Here is a 20,133-nt window from a genome sequence, read left to right as displayed (position 1 = left end):
GAACTAAAAGCAATGGATAGGAAGACCAGAAAAATAATGAAAATGAATCATGCCCTTCATCCACGCAGTGACAGTGACAGACTTTATCTACCAAGGCAAATAAGTGGGCGTGGAATGCTACAAGTACATCAGATGGTTGAAGAAGAAAAAATGGCTTTGGAAGAATATCTGGAGAAAAATGATGAAGATGCACTGAAATTAGTATATCAGGAAGGCTTACTAACTACTGGAGAGACCAAACTGGCCTACAAGAAAGACCAAATGAAGAACAGAATAGAGGCATGGGAAGACAAGCACTACATGGCCAATACATGAAAAAAATAGCTGGGAAAGCAGATAATAATAAAACCTGGCAATGGCTAAGAGCAGGAAAATTGAAGAAAGAGACCGAGGGACTAATTCTGGCTGCACAAGACCAAGCCTTAAGGACAAATGCATACGAAGTCAAAATTGAGAAGACAGCAACAGACAGTAAGTGCCGCCTATGCAAAGAAGCTGAAGAAACAGTGAACCACTTGGTAAGCTGTTGCAAGAAGATTGCACAGACTGATTACAAGCAGCGGCATGACAAAGTAGCAACAATGGTGCATTGGAAGATCTGCAAAAAATATCATTGCCTGTAAGCAAAAACTGGTGGGATCATAAAATAGAGAAAGTCATAGAAAATGATAAAATTAAACTGCTCTGGGACTTCAGAATTCAAACAGACAAGCACCTGCAACATAACACCCCAGACTTAACAATTGTCGAGAAGAAAGACAAAAAAGTCTGGATAGTGGCCGTGGCAGTGCCTGGAGATAGCAGAATAGAAGAGAAAGAACTGGAGAAGATAACAAAATACAAAGACATACAAATAGAAATAGAAAGACTGTGGCAAAAGCAAGCAAGGGTAGTACCAATAGTCATAGGCTCCTTGGGTGCAATCCCAAAACAACTGGAGCACCACTTGAACACAATTGGCATTGAAAAATTCGCTATTAGTCAATTGCAAAAGGCAGCCTTATTAGGAACTGCTTCCATCCTGCGACGATATCTGTAATACCATCAAACATCCACATCTGCCTATCCCAGGTCCTGGGTAAGGACTCGATAGGTAGACAAAATGCCAAATCCAGTTTGAACATCTGGCTGACTGTGCGATGATCGATAGTAATAGTAAAGTTGGAAGGGACTTTGGAGATCATCTAGTCCAACCCCCTGCTAAGGCAGGAAACCCTACACCATTTTGGACAAATGGCTGTCCAGTCTCTTCTTAAAAACTTCCAGTGTTGGAGCATTTACTGCTTCTGGAGGCAGGTTGGTCCACTGATTAATTGTTCTCACTGTCAGGAAGTTTCTCCGTAGTCTAGGTTGCTTCTCTCCTTGATTAGTTTCCACCCATTGCTTCTTGTCCTGCATTCAGGTGCTTTGGAAAATAAGTTGATTCCCTCTTCTTTATGGCAGCCACTGAGATATTGGAATACTGCTATCATGTCTCCCCTTGTCCTTCTATTTGTTAAACTAGACATACTCAATTCTAGTAAACGTTCCTTATATGTTTTAGCCTCCAGTCCCCTAATCATTTTTGTTGCTCTTCTCTGTATCTTTCTAGAGTCTCAACATCTTTTTTACATCGTGATGACCAAAACTGGATGCAGTATTCCAAGTGTGGCCTTACCAAGACATTGTAGAGTGGCATTAATACTTCATGTGATCTTGATTCTATCCCTCTGTTAATGCAGCCTAGCACTGTGTTGGCCTTTTTGGCAGCTGCAGCACACTGCTGGCTCATATTTAGGTAATTGTCTACTAGGACTCTGAGGTCCCTTTCACAGTTACTACTATTGAGCATGCTGTACTTGTGCAAATGTAGAACCTTGCTTTTTTCACCATTGAATTTCATTTTGTTAGTTAGTGCCCAGTGTTCAATTCTGTCCAGATCCTTCTGTATCTTAAGCCTGTCTTCTGGAGTTTTGGCTATTCCTGCCAGTTTGGTGTTGTCTGCAAATTTGATGAGTTCCCCATCTATCCCTTCATCCAAATCGTTGATGAAGCTGTTGAAGAGCACTGGGCCCAGAACAGAGCACTGGGGCACCCCAATACACCCAATACATACATATAGATGCAGTTCCATTGAGAACCACACGCTGAGTACAGCCGGTCAGCCAGCTACGGATCCATCTGGTGGTGATTCTGTCTACCCCACATTTTTCTATCTTATCAAGTAGTAGGTTGTGATCTACTTTATCAAATGCCTTACTGAAGTCCAAGTAAATTATGTCCACAGCATTCCTCTGATCCACTAATTTTGTCACTTGGTCAAATAATGCAATAAGATTTGTCTGGCATGATCTATTTTTGACAAACCCATGTTGGCTTTTAGTAATGACTTTGTTTGTCTCTAGGTTTTCGTTGATTCATTGTTTGATTATCTTTTCCAGGATATTCCCAGGTATTGAGGTCAGGCTGATAGGTCTGTAATTTCCTGGATCCATTTTTTTTTCCTTTTTTGAGGATGGGAACTACTCTGGTAGTTCCCCTGTGTTCTAGGATCTTTGAAAAATATAGTTCAGTGGTTCCGATATCACATCTGCCAGTTCCTTGAGAACCTTGGGGTGTAATCCATCTGGTCCTGGCGATTTGAACTCATCTAGACTGGAGAGGTGCTCACTTACCATTTTCTTGCCTATCTTAATTTGTGTTTCTATTTTGTTTTTTATGGCACTATTTTTGATAGGTTGGTCTGTTTTTTCCCTTTGTGTAGAGACAAATGCAAAAAACGAATTAAATAGTTCTGCTTTCTCCCTGTTGCTTGTCACCTTCTTGCCACTTCCACCCACTAATGGACCAATCATTTCCTTCATTTTTTTCTTGTTTTTTACATGTTGAAAGAAGCTTTTTTTGTTATTTTTGACTTTGGTCGCAAGCCTCAGTTCATTTTGAGCCTTGGCTTTCCTCACTTCATCTTTGCAGGCTCTGGCTATTTGCTGATATTCTGACTTAGTTATGTTCCCCTCTTTCCACTTTCTATACTTGTCCTTTTTATCTTTCAATTTGTCAGAGAGTTCTTTATGCAGCCATGCTGGTTTCTTTTGAGAGTTGTTTTTTTCCTCTTTGTTGGTATTGTGCTAGACTGTGCTTTTATTATCTCATTTTTTCAAAATTTCTCAAGCTTCTTGACTTGTTTTCCCCTTGAGGATTCTCATCCATGGAATCCTTCCCAAGCCCTCTCTAAGTTTATTGAAATTAGCTCTCTTGAAGTCCAAGACTCTAGTTTGACTGTGTTCTATTGCTTGTGCTTCCATAATGATGAATTCTAATATTGCATAATCATTTCCTCCCAGGGTTCCTATGGCTTCAACACCTTCTATCATTTCATCTCTGTTAGTGAGAATTAGATCCAAAATGGCTAATCCCCTAGTTCCCTTCTCTACTTTTTGGGATATAAAGTTGTCTGCTAGGTTTGCCAGGAACCTGTTTGATCTTCCACTTGGTGCGGAGTTTGTCTCCCAGTTGATGTCATGGTAGTTAAAGTCCCCCATTACTATTGTGATGTGATTCCTATATACCTTAGTTAGCTGACTAGCAAAAAGTTCATCTATTTCCTGTGTGAGTTTTCTTATTGATTTCTATAGATGTACTGTATTATTTATTCTACCATAGATATTTTATAGGTTTCCATGAACTTATATCTCATTTTATGAGCCTTGTTTTAGTTTGCATTTGCAGTCTACTCAGGCAGTGAAATATACCCTGTAAAGGGGTATGGGTTGAATTACAATAATGAACTATCAACTTGCTTGTTTGCAATCTCACAACAAACGCCTCTGGTTTCTATGATTTTACTGTGCATCTTATTCTGCTGGGGTAGGCAGAATAGAGGTTGGGATTTCTTAAAAGCCAAAGGTAAAAAAGAATCCCAGATGATGGAACTTTCTTCAGGGAGGTCTCCTCACCTGATTTGTGTTTCACCTCTCACAGTTTGGATTGCTGGAATCACTGCTGTCCCACTTCTTCTTTTTTTATAATATTTTATTAATTTTCCAATTTTACATTTGAGTGTTTAAAAAGCAACGTGATGACTGATTAGTCAATAGTTCAATAACTTTAGTGCAAATCTCAGGTTACAACATCAGATATTTCTTTTCTTTTCCCCTTAACATTTACTATCTCGTATTCAAGCTAGTACATTTCTAATTATATCAACTCAATAAAAACATCATTATTACATTTATCAATATTTTTTTAGCTTATGCATATCTTAATTACATTCAATCTTCATAAACAATCCATATCCTGTTATTAATTTTTACATAATTTTTAGTTTCTCATCAATATTCCAATTTAACTTTTAATATCCATAATTTTCAGACTTTGGGTAAGTGAGATTTCCCTTATCTCACTTCATAACAAACTATAATATCCAAAATACACATTTTATCTATTTGAATGTAATCTTGTTCTATTTCCTAAGAGTTATCTATTTCCCACCATATTAAATCATCTACTTAATAATACAATATCCCCTTTAATAAATCAAAAACAAACTCCTCTGGAAGGAATAGAGGTTTCTACTTTTTCAAATTGAGCTATCACTTTCCTTCTGATTGTTGAAAAAGTGGATTTATTAATTCATTCTGCCAATGTCTCAATTCTTTTATTAAAATATTTTCCAGATTGTTTATCATGCATAATACTTCCTAGCAAATGTCAAGATAAGAGTTATGCTGTAAGTAAAGGTTTTTTTTCTGTTTAATTATATGTTTGATTAAATACATGTTAAGGAATCTATTATTTATATATTAGATTTAAAAGTTCTTATGCTTTTTTTTTGCCAGATAGGTACTAAGGCATTTGAGAAAAACTTTCCCATCTGTCTATCACATAAAATACACATCAGAGGACAATATCTATTCTCAAGATTTCTAAGTAAAAGATACAGCAATGTATTGTTATATTTATTTGCTAGATTTATATTGTTTTTCTTCTCAAAGCACAAAGCATCATGAATACCACGTCCACCAATTTTTTGACAGTACCACAATCTTGTATGAGTAGCAAGTTTGAGACTCATTCAAATATTCCCAGTTAACCTCCATGGTTGAAAATTAACTTTAACAGGGTATTCCTAATCCTAGGCAATCCTTTTGATTAGTGCATGAAATTAAAAAAAAAACCGCTAGTCTATGGAGATTCACAGTCATCCAGGTCATAATGTATTCCTCACGTTATTGTAGTATCTATGTTAGTATTAACTGGAAGTTTTGCCTATTTAAATCTTCCTCTAATACTTACTTAGATTTTGGTTTAAATGTTTTATATTCTCTCCTTCCACCTCTGTTGAATCCAATCATCTATATCACGAGAAATAGGAATATAAATATGTCCTTTCTAAACTGTGGACATTCTGTAAAAATCTTTTAAGGTTGCTTATATTCTGGTCATCACAATTTTGCATTTTCCAGGCTATTCCTTTAATTCTCTAAATTCAGGAATACATTAAAAAGGGAGACATACAATAGTTGGAACATAGGCACATTCAACCTTTCAATCCAGAAGAACTGTAGAACTCAAGAAGTTAATCAGCAAACATTCTTCATCCATAATAGTTGTTAATGCAATTTAAAGATGCTAAATGTGGGTGATTGGCAGCCTGTGGCTTGTCACAGATGATCATTCTTGATTTTTGGTGAAGTGAATAGCAAGATATAGTGCAATTGTGTGTGGAGGGAGTACAATTGCGAACTTGTTTAAACTATGTGGGCTATTTTTCCCTGAGATTTCTGTATAAAATAATTTCCCCTACAATGCTTGCAGATAAAAGCTTCAGCTTTTCCAATAGTTCTTTCTTTCTTTGTAATTTGCTCACACACTTTGATATTTTGTTCTCTTTTGTCAGTCTTAACTCCTTCCAACTGCCCAGAAAAATCACTGCATTTTTCTTTACAAGGCTTTTCAGAAGGGGTTTGCCATTACTTCCTTCCTAGAGCTGAGAGTGAGTGACAGGCCCAAAGTCACCCATCTGGTTTTATTCCTACAGCAGGACTATACATCAGTATCTCCTGATTTCTAGTGTTGTGCCTTAAACACCACACAAAACAGGTTTTTACTTATTTTAGTTCAGGAGTATTCTTTTTTTCTCTTAGAAGTGCTTTGGCAAAACCAGGCACTTGGTAGGGTGGGCAGGATGGGTGAGTTGGTACTATGTACTGTAACTTTTTTATGACACAACAAAATGAAAAATCAAGAAGTTCATGTCATAATTGTAATAGAACATCATATAAGCTTACAGTAACTGTGCAATATGATGTAAATTGGAAGAAATAAGAAACACTCCATAGTCCAGTGTTTCTCAACCTTGACAATTTTAAGGCATGTGGACTTCAACTCCCAGAATTCCACAGCCAGCATTGCTGGCTGTGGAATTCTGGGAGTTGAAGTCCACATGCCTTAAAATTGTCAAGGTTGAGAAACACTGCCATAGTCTAATACCTGAAGAAACAAATCTAAATTGTTATACACCAGAATTATATTTTATTAACATTTGCTGAAAAATGGTTTCATCCAAGCTGCTGATAACACACTAAAAGCCTTGTTCAGGTTTTGTGGTTATGCCTTTTGTGTTATTTATGCCACCATCTGTCCAAATACATTTTAAAATACATTTTTATGTAAATGCACAATAAATTTATATTTAAATAAAGAAAGGACAGATACTTCATGGATCAGTATAAGTATACTTTGAAAGGGTGCCATATGGATACTCAAATAATCTAGGCAATATCAATACCTTTTGTTGAGGGTGAGTGGCTTTCACCTAAAAGAATATGAAATTTCCTCCTATATTTATACTTCTGTATTTCCTTCTTGTACTCTTGCCTTATTTGTGGATATTTCTTTTTTTTTTATTGAAAAGTTTTTACATTTTACAAAAACAAATCCCCTTCCCATACCCCCCCCAACCCTACCTCACCCCCCCCTTCCCAACCTCCCAAACCCTCCCCTGGACTTCCCAGAGCTGAGTACAGGCTTAATTAAAAAAAAAAACTTAAAACACTTTTAAAACCTAAACAAATTTAAATACAATCATCATTCTATATAAATCCCTCCAAAAACACAAATTTAAACATTACTTTCTTTGAATATCTATATCTATAGTGTAAAATCTAATTTCTCCCTCTTTCTTTATCCTAAAACGAAAAAATAAACATATAAACCTTTGTTATACCATTAAAACTAAATACTCTTAAAAAACTTAAAGTAAATACATATTTCCTTCAATCTTCATAATCTTCTCTCCTATCCAAAAAGAAAAAAACTTAAAAAACCTATAAGTCCTAAACAAATCTAAGCACATTTAATTAAACAAATTATTTTCTCTTAAAAATATTAATAATAATATTTAAAAACTAGAAACACTTTTAAATCCTAAACAAATCTAAATACAATCATCATTCTATATAAACTCCCTCCAAAAACACAAATTTAAACATTACTTTCTTTCCTAAACAAATCTAGACATTTAATTAAACAAATTATTTTCTCTTAAAAATATTAATAATATTTAAAAACCAAATTTAAGCATACTTAAACTTGAACAAGTTATACTCCCTTCAAAACACAAATTTAAACATTACTTAAAATTTAAAACATTAGAATCCCCTCACTAAAATGAGCAAATTATAATCCCTTCAAAACACAAATTTAAACAATATTATCATTAAAGGTTCAAAACTTAAAACAACAAAATTCCCTTATACGCCTATCCATAATAAACACATTAAACATTTCAATCTTCACCAATAACAAATTCCATCCGTAAGAAACTGCATCCTTATCAGTCTCAATTATATTAGTATTATTATTAATTATTCACATTCCAGTTTTTTCCATTCTCCATTCTTCCATTCTTCCATTTCCATTCTCCATTCTTGTATCAAACTTGTAAGAAATGCTGCACGTTCTGCCTTAGGAGACTGCTCCAAAATTCCTGAATCTCTCATCGACTCCGAAGCCAATACAGGTATATTTCTTGTCCACACCGTACTTCTGCAATTATATTTACTACTTTGCTGTGCTTGACTCAGTAAATTCTATCAACATTTGCCTAATCTGTGTGGCTATTACTTTCTTATTCGTGAACATGATACATTGTATACAGCACATATCCTTCAAGAGTCTTTCTAATGCCCGTTCCATCTGGAGATGTCCAGGACTCTGAGATGGGAATTAAAAGTCTGAGACTTACATAGAGAACAAGAGCTTTGGAATTATGTAAAGATTCCACACCTCCTTTATTTAACAAGCAAGAAGATTAGCTCAGATGAGCTCTAAGTCAGTGGTTCTCAACCTTTTTAATGCTGCGACCCCCAACCAGTCGTAAGTCAAGGATTACCCAACCGGTTGTAAGTTGAGGACTTTCCCTGGCCAGGAGCACCACGCATGTGTTGTGCCACCCCCTGCACCGGCCGAGGCGTAGCTGGCAAGTGGCAGAGATGGCGCAGGCTGACCACCGGCTGGGCCAGCAGCTGGCCCAGCCCAAGGGAGATAAGGCATCCGCTGGGTCCCATGCGCACTAGCAATCCACCCTGTGCACGCCGGCCTCCCACCTCCCACCCTTGGCCCTCTTTTACTTACATTTTTAGTAGTTGCTCAGCAGGGAGGGGTGGAAACTTCCAGACAGCTTGCCTTCACTGAAGACAACTTGCAGTACCATTTGCAGAATGGGACTTTTGGCAGGCTCAGCAGGGCAGAGACAGCCTGGACAATTTCTATTGGCTTTTGAAAGCCAATAGAATTAGACTCTATTCAAGAGAGTCTATTCTATTGGCTTTCAAAAGCCAATAGAATAAAAGGGAGTAGCACAGCTAAAGAAAAGGGGAAAAAATGGCGGACTGCAAGTTTCAATCCAAAATGGGAACAAGAAAAAAATGAGTTTGACCAGAACCATTAAAAACTGAAAGAGCTGAAATACTCTTGAGGTAATCAAGACTTCTAGGAAAGAAGATCTACCTGTCCAAAAAAAGGAGACTTGCAGAACCATGAAAGGCTATCTCCTATCCTTTTCACATATCAGGGTAAAAAAATCAGTGCATATGTAAAATAATTGAGTGTGGCATCAAAATACTGATGTACTGACTTTATCAATGTGACCACCCTTGCTCCCATATAATGACAGCGTAACCTTTCTTTCTACTGACTTACGGAAGCATAAGAATTTCATACATTATATCTGCTTCTAGAGATATTCTTACTGTGTATATTTCTTAAAATTTTTGTGATTATACTTTATAATAATTGCACGTCTCACAATTTACACTTTGGCCCTCATTCTGTTAATTATCGGAGATATTATTATTCTATATAATATGATAACTTCTCCTGGAGGAAACTGTTGTGTTCTTAATGGACAATTATGTTAATAAGCACACAAGTCAATTTCATTTTTGGTGTACAAGTCTCTTGAGGGAAACAAAACAAAGATTAATAAACATTCAGAATAGAATTTTATGTGACTGCAGATTGATGTTTCAATACTTAAAAATTAATGGGACAGCATTGACTTAGTGGTAAGATATTTAACACTCTTAAAATCATAGAAGACATTATAATGACAAATAAGTTAGTTATAAATTGAAAATTTAACAGAAAACATATTTCTTTTTTTCTATAACAAATTGGTATTTTTTCAATATGCTTTATTTTTTATATCTCATGGTTGGCTTTATAACTTTTTTGTAGAAGGAGAATTCACGCGAATTATTGCATAAGGTAGTTTTTCTGATATAATGGTGTTAGAACGTAGCCTGCTTTGGGGACAAGAACAAAGGGTTTTAGTATAATTTTTCAGAAATTTCACCTCAGACAGTAGATTTAAAGACAATTTGGAGAGATTTCTATGTAGCTAATAAAGAATGAATTAACTGAATATTTAACATGTTGGTACCTTTGCCACATAATTATAAAAGAATAAAAACAGTTATAATTTGCATAAATTTGGATCAAACTATCAGCCATAAGCTGATCATTATTAGATAAATTAGCATCAGCAAAGTCATTTCATAATCTGTCTGAATAAAAAAAATAGATGGTAATATTTCTAAATGTCTTTTTATTTTGTTTTATTTTTTGCTTCTTTTTAAACATTTTAGTATTATTGATGAAAACATGGGTTCAAATTTTTAAAAAATGCTGATATGTCAGAGTTCAGAGCGGTAATAGGTTGTATGGCCAAACTCTCATGGAGGGAATATAGATGTATATTGAAAGAGAGACTGCTTTTTTAAACTGATCTTTCATCTCTTTCTGATTAATTTATTTTGCTAATATTTGATTTCTTTTGATTAAATATATTTTATAGTAGTATAATTGTGCATATAATACGAATGAAATAATATCAAAATAGCAGTTGTAAATAAAGTTCTACCTTTCTTTTAATAATATATCATTCAATGCATGTTTAGGAGACTAATCTTTATGTATTAGTTTGAAGGCATTTTGTGCTTATTATCTTTACTCTAAAAGCTGCTAAGGTAAAAGAGAGGAGAGGAGAAAAAAAACATTTCCATCTATCTGCCACATAAAACAGAAACATACAGACACACAGCATTTCCAGTGAAAGACCTAAGAGTTTATTTTTATGTTTTTATGCTAGATTTACCATTCCTTTCTATTAGAATCACAAAGCACAATACATAACACATCCCACAATTTTACAACAATACCATAACCCTTAACCAGTGGTAAGGGATTGTGTTGAAAATGGATTTGAACAGGGTTTTGAAAATGGATTTGAACAGGGTTTTCTTAACCCTATGTAACCTTTCCGATTGTGATAGGAGATAATAAAAGGAAAAATGTCATATTTGCATCTGGTTCTTAGTGGATTTCTTGGTGGGTAGAATATGGTTTATGTTTATCTTAAATAAATCTTGTCTGTGGTCTAGTCCTCTGTTAATTCAGTCCATGCTTAATAATACTTTATATTTTCTATTCTTACCACATCTCAAAAGACCACTTATTTCATTTCCCTTTTCTGATTCCTTGCAGTTATGACCTGCAGCTTTCTCTTAAATGTCACATGGAGAATCAAACGACAGTGTCTTACTTTCTGCTCCTGGAATTCTCACAAAATCGGCAACTGCAGCTTTTGCATTTCTTCTTTCTCTTTGTGTTATATTTGGCAACTGTAACAACAAATCTTCTCATCATCACTGCAATAGCTTTTGACCATCGCCTGCACAGCCCCATGTATTTCTTTCTTATGAATTTAGCTGTACAGGACCTGGGCATTGTTTCAGTCATTGTTCCCAAATCCATGATCAATTCTCTCATGAACAACAGATGCATCTCTTATGTTGGCTGTGTTGTTCAAGTCTTCCTCTTTGTTTCTTTTGCAGTTTCTGATTTCTCCCTCCTGACAGTTATGGCATATGATCGGTATGTTGCCATTTGCAATCCACTGCACTATGAGATGGTGATGAATTTGAAAGCCTGCACTAAAATAATAATAGTAGTGTGGTTTTCAGGTATTCTATGTGGCACTTTGCATACCATTGGCACTTTTTCCATCCTTTTTTGTTCTAATGTTGTCAACCAATTCTTTTGTGAAAGTCCACAATTGCTAAAACTATCCTGCTCTGGGTTAAATCGACTTGAGGCTGGAATTGTTGTAGCCAATATTATTACTTCACTAGGTTGTTTTACTTTTATTATTGTATCTTATGCAGTGATCTTCAAGGCAGTATTAAGAATTCCTTCTGATCAAGGCAGGCAGAAAGCCTTATCCACCTGTATTCCCCACCTTACAGTAGTGTCTATGTTAGTATTAAGTGGATGTTTTGCCTATGGGAGACCTCCATCTAACACACCATCTTACTTAGATATTGGGTTGACTACTCTGTATTCCCTCCTTCCACCCCTGTTCAATCCAATTATATATAGCATGAGAAATAAGAATATCAAATTTGTCCTTTCTCAATTGTGGAGTGTCTGACAAATTCTTTTAATGTTATTTATATTCTGTTCACCACAGTTTTACATTTTTTCTGGCTTTTCTTTTACTTCTATGAATAGAGGATTAAGGTAAAAAGGAATAGTTGGGATGGAGGCAAATCTGAAATATCAAACCAGGAAAACCTAGCACTCTAGATTTTGCTTAATATAGGTCCTGCATCCTAAATTACTGTCAATTTACTCTACTGATGCTAAATATGGATTGTTTGACAGTTCTGGCATTCCACAGGCTGATAATTCCTTATATTTAATGAAGTGAGGATCAGGGTATAATGTGAATAGCAGAAATACTTTCAATCCAGAGGAGTTTTAAATGCTGTAGCCTATTTTCCCCTTTGCTTTCCCATACAAAATAGATTCCCTCTAAAGCTGGCAGATAATATAACTAGTTAAAGTTTCAGCTTTTCCAAAAGTACATGGGCCTTGATAACATTTCCCTCCTTAATTGATCATTTATTCCTAAAGTTTGATATTTTGCCTCTTTCAGTCAGTCTGCCCAGACAATTCTCTATAGTTTTCTGGGCAATCTTTTTCAGAAGGGGTTTGCTATTGCTTCCTTAAGGGCTGAGGTGGGGTGGTAGCCCAAAGTCATCCAGCTGGCTACATTCCAAAGGTGGAATAGAAGTCTAAACTGCTGATTTCTAACCCAATGCCTTAACTTCTCTGTCAAACAGATTTTCGAGTCTTTAGCTCAGACTATTATTTGTTTCTTTTAAAAATGTTTTGGCAAAACCAGACACCTGGCAGGTTGAGAAAGATTTGTGAGCTTTTATTGTATCACATAAACTTTTGATAATCAAGTAAAACAAAAAATGGAAGAAATTAAATTAGTATGATACATGCTTCTAATGAATAAAATAATAATGATGAAAAATAATTTCAGAAATCTTACATCTTGGTAAGTGGAAGAGATAAGGCATGTTTTCTGGTCCAATGCATGGACAAAGGAAGATAGGTAGATCTACATCAATGATACCTTACTGAAATGTTCTTGAGAAATAATAAATTCTATCCAAGCTATTGATAATGCATACCAAATGCCATATCACTATTTTTGTGATATATCTGCCATGATCCTCAAGTGTATGCAATATGGAAGATTCATCAAGTACTTTGGGGCTTGGTATAAACATACTTTTGAAAGGTACTACATTTAATCAACGTGACATCAGTAACGTCCTTTGATGAAAGTGAGGGGCTTTCAGCTAGAAGTATATGAAATTTTCTCTTACATTTTAAATCCTCTTTTGAATTTTATTGTCTTATTTTCTTGATTTCTCTGTGGATATTTCCTGTTTACATTACACTTTGCTGTTAAAGGGATTGTTTTGCTCTACTTTAAACTACGATTGATTCTTTCTTTGTTTGTTTGTTTCTAATTCATGAACCTATTATTCCTATTTTATCTGAGAAAAAGGAATGAGCCCATATTTCTTTAAGAGTCTTTCTAATTCCAGTTCATCATCATCATCATCATCGTCGTCGTCGTCGTCGTCGTCGTTGTTGTTGTTGTTGTTGTTGTCTAACAGAAGAAATTGTTTGACATATTTGATTACCAGAGATGGTGTTTTATATATCACCCTAAATAATGATTAGAGATTTTATTGTGGAATAAACTATGATTAGCAGGAATGTAAAACAAACTAACTCATATAATCCTTAGTTAGTTTAACTGATTCATAACAGCATATTTATTCTCAAACTAACGAAACAAGGTGATTTAAAAGTTATGTAAATAAGGAAATAATAACTTATGAAGTTCATTATGTCACCATTACATTTCATATTTATCTTTTTAAAGAACTTTCAGCACAAAAGTACTGTAGTAGGTTTTTTTATGCTTTCATATGAATGCATGTGGGCAAAAAGTATTTCCAAAATAAAAAAGAGAATATTCCTTTATTTGGAGAATATTAGTTGATGTATTGGATTATATACATATAAACAAGTCTGGAAATGTCTTGAAAATCATACTTTGTGGTTGTCCCATGACTGACCTCATTTGGGTGTAGCATTTCCTCAAGAGGGTCTTCTGAGTAGTAGACAATTTTTTTTGCAAGTATAGCAAAAAAAAAAAAAAGAGGTTGTAAAAGATTGAAAAATGTGGTTGGAGTCTGGTCTTTCTTCAATATACATACAAATAGCAAAATGCAAGTTTTATATTGTATCATATTTCTCTTCTTGCTTCTCACCACAACTCTTCCTTTTACTTTCTACTTTATCTATATATCAAAATTATCTGGGATTAGAATTGAAAGTCTGAGAAATTCATAGAGAACAAGCCCTTTGGAGTTATGTAAAGATTCCTTACTCCCTTTATTTAGCAAGCAAGAAGGATAAACAAGCAGGTTAGCTCAGAATGGAAGTTAATCTTTTAGACTTTTCTTAATATGGAGAAAATCAAAATACGTCACTAAACTTGTCTATATACAACAGTCATTCACACTGCCACTACACTGCCTTATAGTTATGGTATATTATTATTTATGCTATAAGCCAGAATCCTATTTGAATTTGGTGTGATATCTCCTTTTTGAGATAGGCCAGTCAAGAAACCAACACCTCAAGTTTAACTGGAATTATACTTTTATAGTCTTGAAAGTCTAATTGTGTTTGCCTTCCCTCCTTTTTATATAGAAGACAGTTAGCTTGAAGACAGTTGTTTTTATTCTTTGCTCATTTGCTGGGTTGTTCTTTTCATTCTGTATAGTTTTTAAATTCTTTCAATTCGAGACATATTTTGTTTAAGCTTGTTGTAAAATATGAGTTACATAAAGGTTCAATCCAATATAGCTATATGAAAAAATAAGATCTGGTGGAGCTGAAACTCTTGAAGTAATCAAGACTTTTAGGAAACAAAATTTATCTTGCCAACATAAGTGCCATGGAAGGCTATCTTTTACCCCTTTCATATTTAAGTACAAGATTTTAGTGTATATATAAAACAAGTGCTCTATCAAAAGTTTACCAAAATACTGATGTACTGACTTTGTCAATGTGGCCACTCTTGCTGTTACCTTTCTTTCTATTAACTTAGAAGAACATGGGTGTCCTGTACTTTCTATTATATGCTGTGCCCTCCCAATGAGATGTTCAATTTTTTTCTTCATTTTCCACTATGTGTTTTATTCAATCAAGCCAGCCAAAGCTACTGAATTGTCTAAATTGCACAGAGAAGATAGATTTTCCTACCAATTTAGATATATTAAAAATATGCTGAAATATGATGAAATATGTTGAAATATGAAAAATGTTGAAAACTGTTTCTTGATGTTTTGCCACATGGGCTGTGGATGGGTTCTTCTGAAGAAGTGGTAGAAGCCATGGGGGGAGGGGAGAATAAATTTTGCAACTATCAATTATATTATATTTGTATAATTCCCTTTCTAAATCTTATCCATTGTGCATCTTGTTCTGTGAGGGTTTTTTTTACTCATTTCCATGGATTCACTATATTATTTTTTCTATTATAGGCATTTTTATAAGTCTCTATGAGCTTACATTGTATCTCATTCTATGAGTCTTGTTTTAGGCATGTATCTGCAGTCTCATCAGGAAGCCAAATGCACCCTACAAAGGGGTGAGGTTTACAATACAACAGTGCAATAATCATGTTTTTTGAACTCCCACACTAATCCCACTGAATTTTATAATTTATTATTTAACTATTGGTAGTCCACTAGTTTTCTATGGGTTTCCTGACACTTCTTTTCTGTCTTTTGCCTTTATTGTTTACAGGAAGACATAGTTTTTCAACCACTGCACAATCATCTAGGCTGAACAAGCCCAATTCTCAGTTCTCTGTCACAGTCACGACATCTAGAATAGAGGATGGGATTTTTTTGATAACTGGTGGTGAAAGAGAATCTGAAGTGATGAAACATGCTTCAGGGAGGTTTTCGCACTTGATCTATGTTTCATCTCTCACTATCTGGTCTTCTGGTATGACTACAGCCCCAATGGTGATAACAATCTGGGATATTATTATTTATGTGATATGATAATTGGTCCTGTATTATTTAGAGATAGCTCTTGTGCTCTTAATGGCCAATTATGTTAATAAGCTAACAGAAGTCAGTTTTATTTTGGGTGTACAACAAGTCTCTTAAGAGAAAGAAAACAAAGATTCATAAACATTCATCATAGAAATCTCTGTGACTGCAGATAGATATTTCACTACATGAAAATTAATGAGGCAGCATTTGCTTAGTGGTAAAATATCTCTTAAAAGCATGGAATACATCATCTGTATAGAGACAAATTGTCAGCTATAAATTGAAAGTTTAACAAAAAAGGTATTCCCTCTTTTGTGGTACAAATTGATGTTTATTTCAGTATGTTTTATGTGTTCTACTTCAGGGTTGGTTTTATAATTTTTCTGCTGGAAGAGAATTTAAGTGAATAATTGCATAAAATAGTTTTCTGATATAATGGAATAAGAAGTTAGGCAATTTGGGGAGAGAGAACAGAAATTGAAACTCAGGCAATATATTTAAATATATTAGTAAACATGCTCTGATTCTCATTCTGTCCATGCTTTCATTTCTTGATGTTTTCTATTCTCACCGCATATCAAAATGCCACCTCAAAAATTTTATCTAACTAAATTTCCCTCTTTTCTTTCCTTGGAGTTATGCCAGCTTTCTCATAAATGAAACATGGAGAACCAGACCACAGTGCGTTACTTTCTGCTTCTGGAATTCTCAAAAAATCAGCATTTTCAGCTTTTGCATTTCTTCTTCTTCTTTGTGTTATATCTGTCTATTGTAACAACAAATTTTCTCATCATCTCTGCAGTTGCTTTTGATCATCGACTGCATAGCCCCATGTACTTCTTTCTCATGAATTTGGGTCTGCAGGATGTGGGCATTGTTTCAGTCATTGTCCCCAAATCCATGATAAATTCTCTCATGGATACCAGACGCATCTCTTATTTTGGTTGTGTTACTCAAAACTTTATCTTCCTTTCCTTGGAAGCTTCTGATTTCTCCCTCCTGACAGTGATGGCATATGATCGGTATGTTGCCATTTGCCATCCATTGCAGTATGAGATGGTGATGAATTGGAAATACTGTATTGAAATAATAATTGTAGTGTGGGTTGCCGGTCTGCTCTATGGAATGTTGCATACCATTGGCACTTTTTCCATCCATTTTTGTTCTAATGTGGTCAACCAATTCTTCTGTGAAATTCCGCAATTGCTAAAACTATCCTGCTCTGGATTAAATCTACTTGAGTTTGGAATTCTTGTGTTTGGTATCATTGCTGCACTAGGTTGTTTTACTTTTATAATTGTATCATATGCAGTGATCTTCAAGGCAGTGTTAAGAATCCCTTCTGAACAAGGAAGGCAAAAAGCCTTATCTACTTGTATTCCCCACCTCACAGTAGTGACTATGTTCTTTTTAAGTGGATGCTTTGCCTACCTGAGACCTGCCTCTAACACTCCATCTTACATTGATTTTTGGTTGACTGTTGTTTATGCCCTCCTTCCACCTCTGTTCAATCCAATTATCTATAGCATGAGAAATAAAACTTTCAAATGTGTCCTTTCTCAGCTGTGGAAACTGTGACAGATTTTTAATGTTGTTTATATTCTATTCAGCATTTTTTTTTTCATTTTCCTGTCTTTTATTTTCCTTCTGTGAATAAAGGAATATGACAGAAAGGGATAGTTGGGATGGAGGCAAATCCAACCTCTCAAACTTGATGAACCTATCACTCTTATATTGCTTAGTCAATTTCCTGCATCTCTAATTACTATCCACACGCTTTACAGATGCTAAACATGGATGCTTGGCAGTTCCGGCATTTTACATGCTAACAATTCCTTATGTTTAGTGAAGTGAGTATCAGGATGTAATGCGATTGGGGGAAACACCTGAAATGCAGAGGAGGTTTAAATGATGTGTTCTCTTTTCTTCTTTGCTTTCCTATATGAAATGGCTTCCTACTAATGCTTTAAGAATAGACTGGATTTCTGCTTAAACAGGGGATTGGACCAGAAGTCATCTAAGGTTCCTTCCAGCTCTATTCTAATTGATTGATTGGTCTGTAATATGGCTAGCTAAAGCTTCAGATTTTCCAAAGTATATAGGCCTCTATAACACTTTCCTTCTGAAATGGTTATTTCCTCACAAACTTTGATATTTTGTTCCTTTCAGTCAGCCTTAAGTCCTGGCAATTGTGTCCCTATATTTTTCCTGGTAATATTTTTTTCAGAAGGGTTTGCCATTGCTTCCTTTCAAGGGCTGAGAGAAAGGTACTGGCCTAAAGTCATATAGCTGGCTACATTCCTAAAGTGAAATAGAAGTTCCAGTTTTCTGCCTTAATATCTACATCATATTGGTTTTCAGATTTTTTTAGCTCAGAATATTTCTTTTCTTTAGAAGTGCTTTGGCAGGACCGACATCTGACAAGATGTGCAAGCTGTGTGAACTGATACTCACACAATCTTTTGATAGCCATGAGAAATAAAAAAGCAAGAAATTAAATTAAGAGGATGCATAATTCTTCTAGAACATCAAATAAGCTTTTGGAAGTCTTACAACTTAATACAGAATGAAAGAGATAAGGCATGTTAACTGGTCCAATACCTGGAGAAAGGAAGAGAGATAGATCTACACCAAAGATAATAGCTTATTGAATTATCTTTGAGAAATAATGAGTTTCATCCAAGCTACTGGTAACGTATACGAAAAGACATATCATTATTTTGTCACTTTCACAATACTTTTGTAAATGTACACAAAATGGAAGATTCATCATGTATTTTGGGACTCTGTATAAGTGTACTTGGGAGTACTATATACTTATTGAATCACTTAGATGACATCAGTAACTTACTTTGAGGAAGGTTCAGGGCTTTTAGGTAAAGAGATATGAAAATTTCTCATACATTTATAGTGTTCTATTGAATTTTGAAATCTTGCTTACGTGCCTTTTCTCTGGATATTCCTTGTCTACATTATACTTAGCTGTTAATGTTATGATTTTGCTCTGCTTTGCTGAATAAACTCAACCTTTAGGTCTGTCTGTCTGTCTGTCTGTCTGTTTCTCTCTCTCTCTCTCTCTGTGGTTGTTTCATTCTAATCCATGACCTTCCTGTTCACATCTTGTGTGGCAAAAAGGAATGAACCCATATTTCTTTATGGGGGACTCAGATTAAAGAAAGAAAAATGCAAGATTGGGGTTGAGTCAATGGAGTTCTTGGGGTTCCGCATCAATGCCGATGGCATCCAAGCATCGGACTCAAAGCTGAAAGCAATTCAGCAGGCCCCAAGCCCCGAAGTCCAAGGGAGAGCTTCAGGCCTTCTTAATTTTTACCATGCCTTCCTTCCAAACAAGGCCACTGTGGCAGAGCCATTACACCAGCTCTTGGACAGACGAGCCCAGTGGAAGTGGACTAGCATCCACGAAAGGAGCTTCCAAGCAGTCAAATCACTGTTGTCCTCAAACTCTGTATTCATGCATTTTAACGAAAGGCTGCCAATATGCATTGCATGTGATGCATCTCCATATGGGGTTGGGGCTGTGTTGAGCCATTTGTCGGCTGATGGGAAACAGTCTCCCATCGTCTACTATTCTAGGACCCTGTCGTCCGCAGAGTGCAACTATGCACAAATTGATAAGAAGGTGTTGGCAATCATGGCTGGAGTTAAAAAATTCCATGACTATTTGTACGGTTGCCAGTTCACGGTCTTTACAGACCACAAGCCACTCCTAGGGTTGTTCACTACGAACAAACAGACACCCAGATTCTGTTGCCTTGAATGTTGAGGTGGTCTATTTTTCTGTCAGCCTACAACTACAGGCTGGTTCACAAACCGGGGAAATAAATGGGCCGTGCAGACGGCCTTAGTAGTTTGCCTCTACCACATGTAGAGCTAGATCCAGCTCCAGCTGCATGCATCCTGACTATCCAGGATCTGCCGGAGTCTCCCCTTCACACTGCAGACATAGCTGCTAAGATGGCAGCTGACAAAATACTGAGTTGTGTATTGAATTGAGTGCATACAGGATGGCTAGACAAATGTCCAGGTCCAGAATTTCAGAGCTTTTTCGTGTGAAAAGATGAGCTTTCATCTCATAAGGGGTGCATCCTTTGGGGAAGTAGGGTCATAGTTCCTAGCTCATTAA

The 20,133-nt window shown here is 35.5% G+C and overlaps 2 protein-coding genes across 3 annotated transcripts; both read left to right on the top strand.

Annotated features, from left to right (window-relative positions):
• The first annotated feature begins 9,492 nt into the window (after nucleotides 1–9,492).
• Nucleotides 9,493–15,738, top strand: LOC120296950 (olfactory receptor 14A16-like). 2 transcript variants are annotated; one of them, XM_039319022.1, is made up of 2 exons: nucleotides 9,493–9,548; nucleotides 11,029–15,738. In XM_039319022.1, the coding sequence occupies exon 2, from the start codon at nucleotides 11,060–11,062 to the stop codon at nucleotides 11,972–11,974; it is 915 nt and encodes a 304-aa protein (XP_039174956.1). In that variant the 5' UTR covers nucleotides 9,493–9,548; nucleotides 11,029–11,059; the 3' UTR covers nucleotides 11,975–15,738. The 2 variants fall into 2 exon arrangements, with proteins under 2 accessions (XP_039174956.1, XP_039174957.1); XM_039319023.1 differs by lacking the exon at nucleotides 9,493–9,548 and adding an exon at nucleotides 9,622–9,750.
• A 422-nt stretch (nucleotides 15,739–16,160) lies between these two features.
• On the top strand, nucleotides 16,161–19,014 carry LOC120296951 (olfactory receptor 14A16-like). Its single transcript, XM_039319024.1, has 2 exons — nucleotides 16,161–16,289; nucleotides 16,626–19,014. The coding sequence occupies exon 2, from the start codon at nucleotides 16,653–16,655 to the stop codon at nucleotides 17,565–17,567; it is 915 nt and encodes a 304-aa protein (XP_039174958.1). The 5' UTR covers nucleotides 16,161–16,289; nucleotides 16,626–16,652; the 3' UTR covers nucleotides 17,568–19,014.
• Nucleotides 19,015–20,133: the final 1,119 nt, after the last annotated feature.

This window comes from Crotalus tigris, unplaced genomic scaffold (assembly GCF_016545835.1).
Source record: "Crotalus tigris isolate CLP2741 ecotype Arizona unplaced genomic scaffold, ASM1654583v1 scf7180000021944.90088, whole genome shotgun sequence".
NCBI lineage: Eukaryota > Metazoa > Chordata > Lepidosauria > Squamata > Viperidae > Crotalus > Crotalus tigris.
The sequence above is the reverse complement of the archived record's forward strand: the minus strand, read 5'-3'. Positions and strand labels throughout refer to the sequence as shown.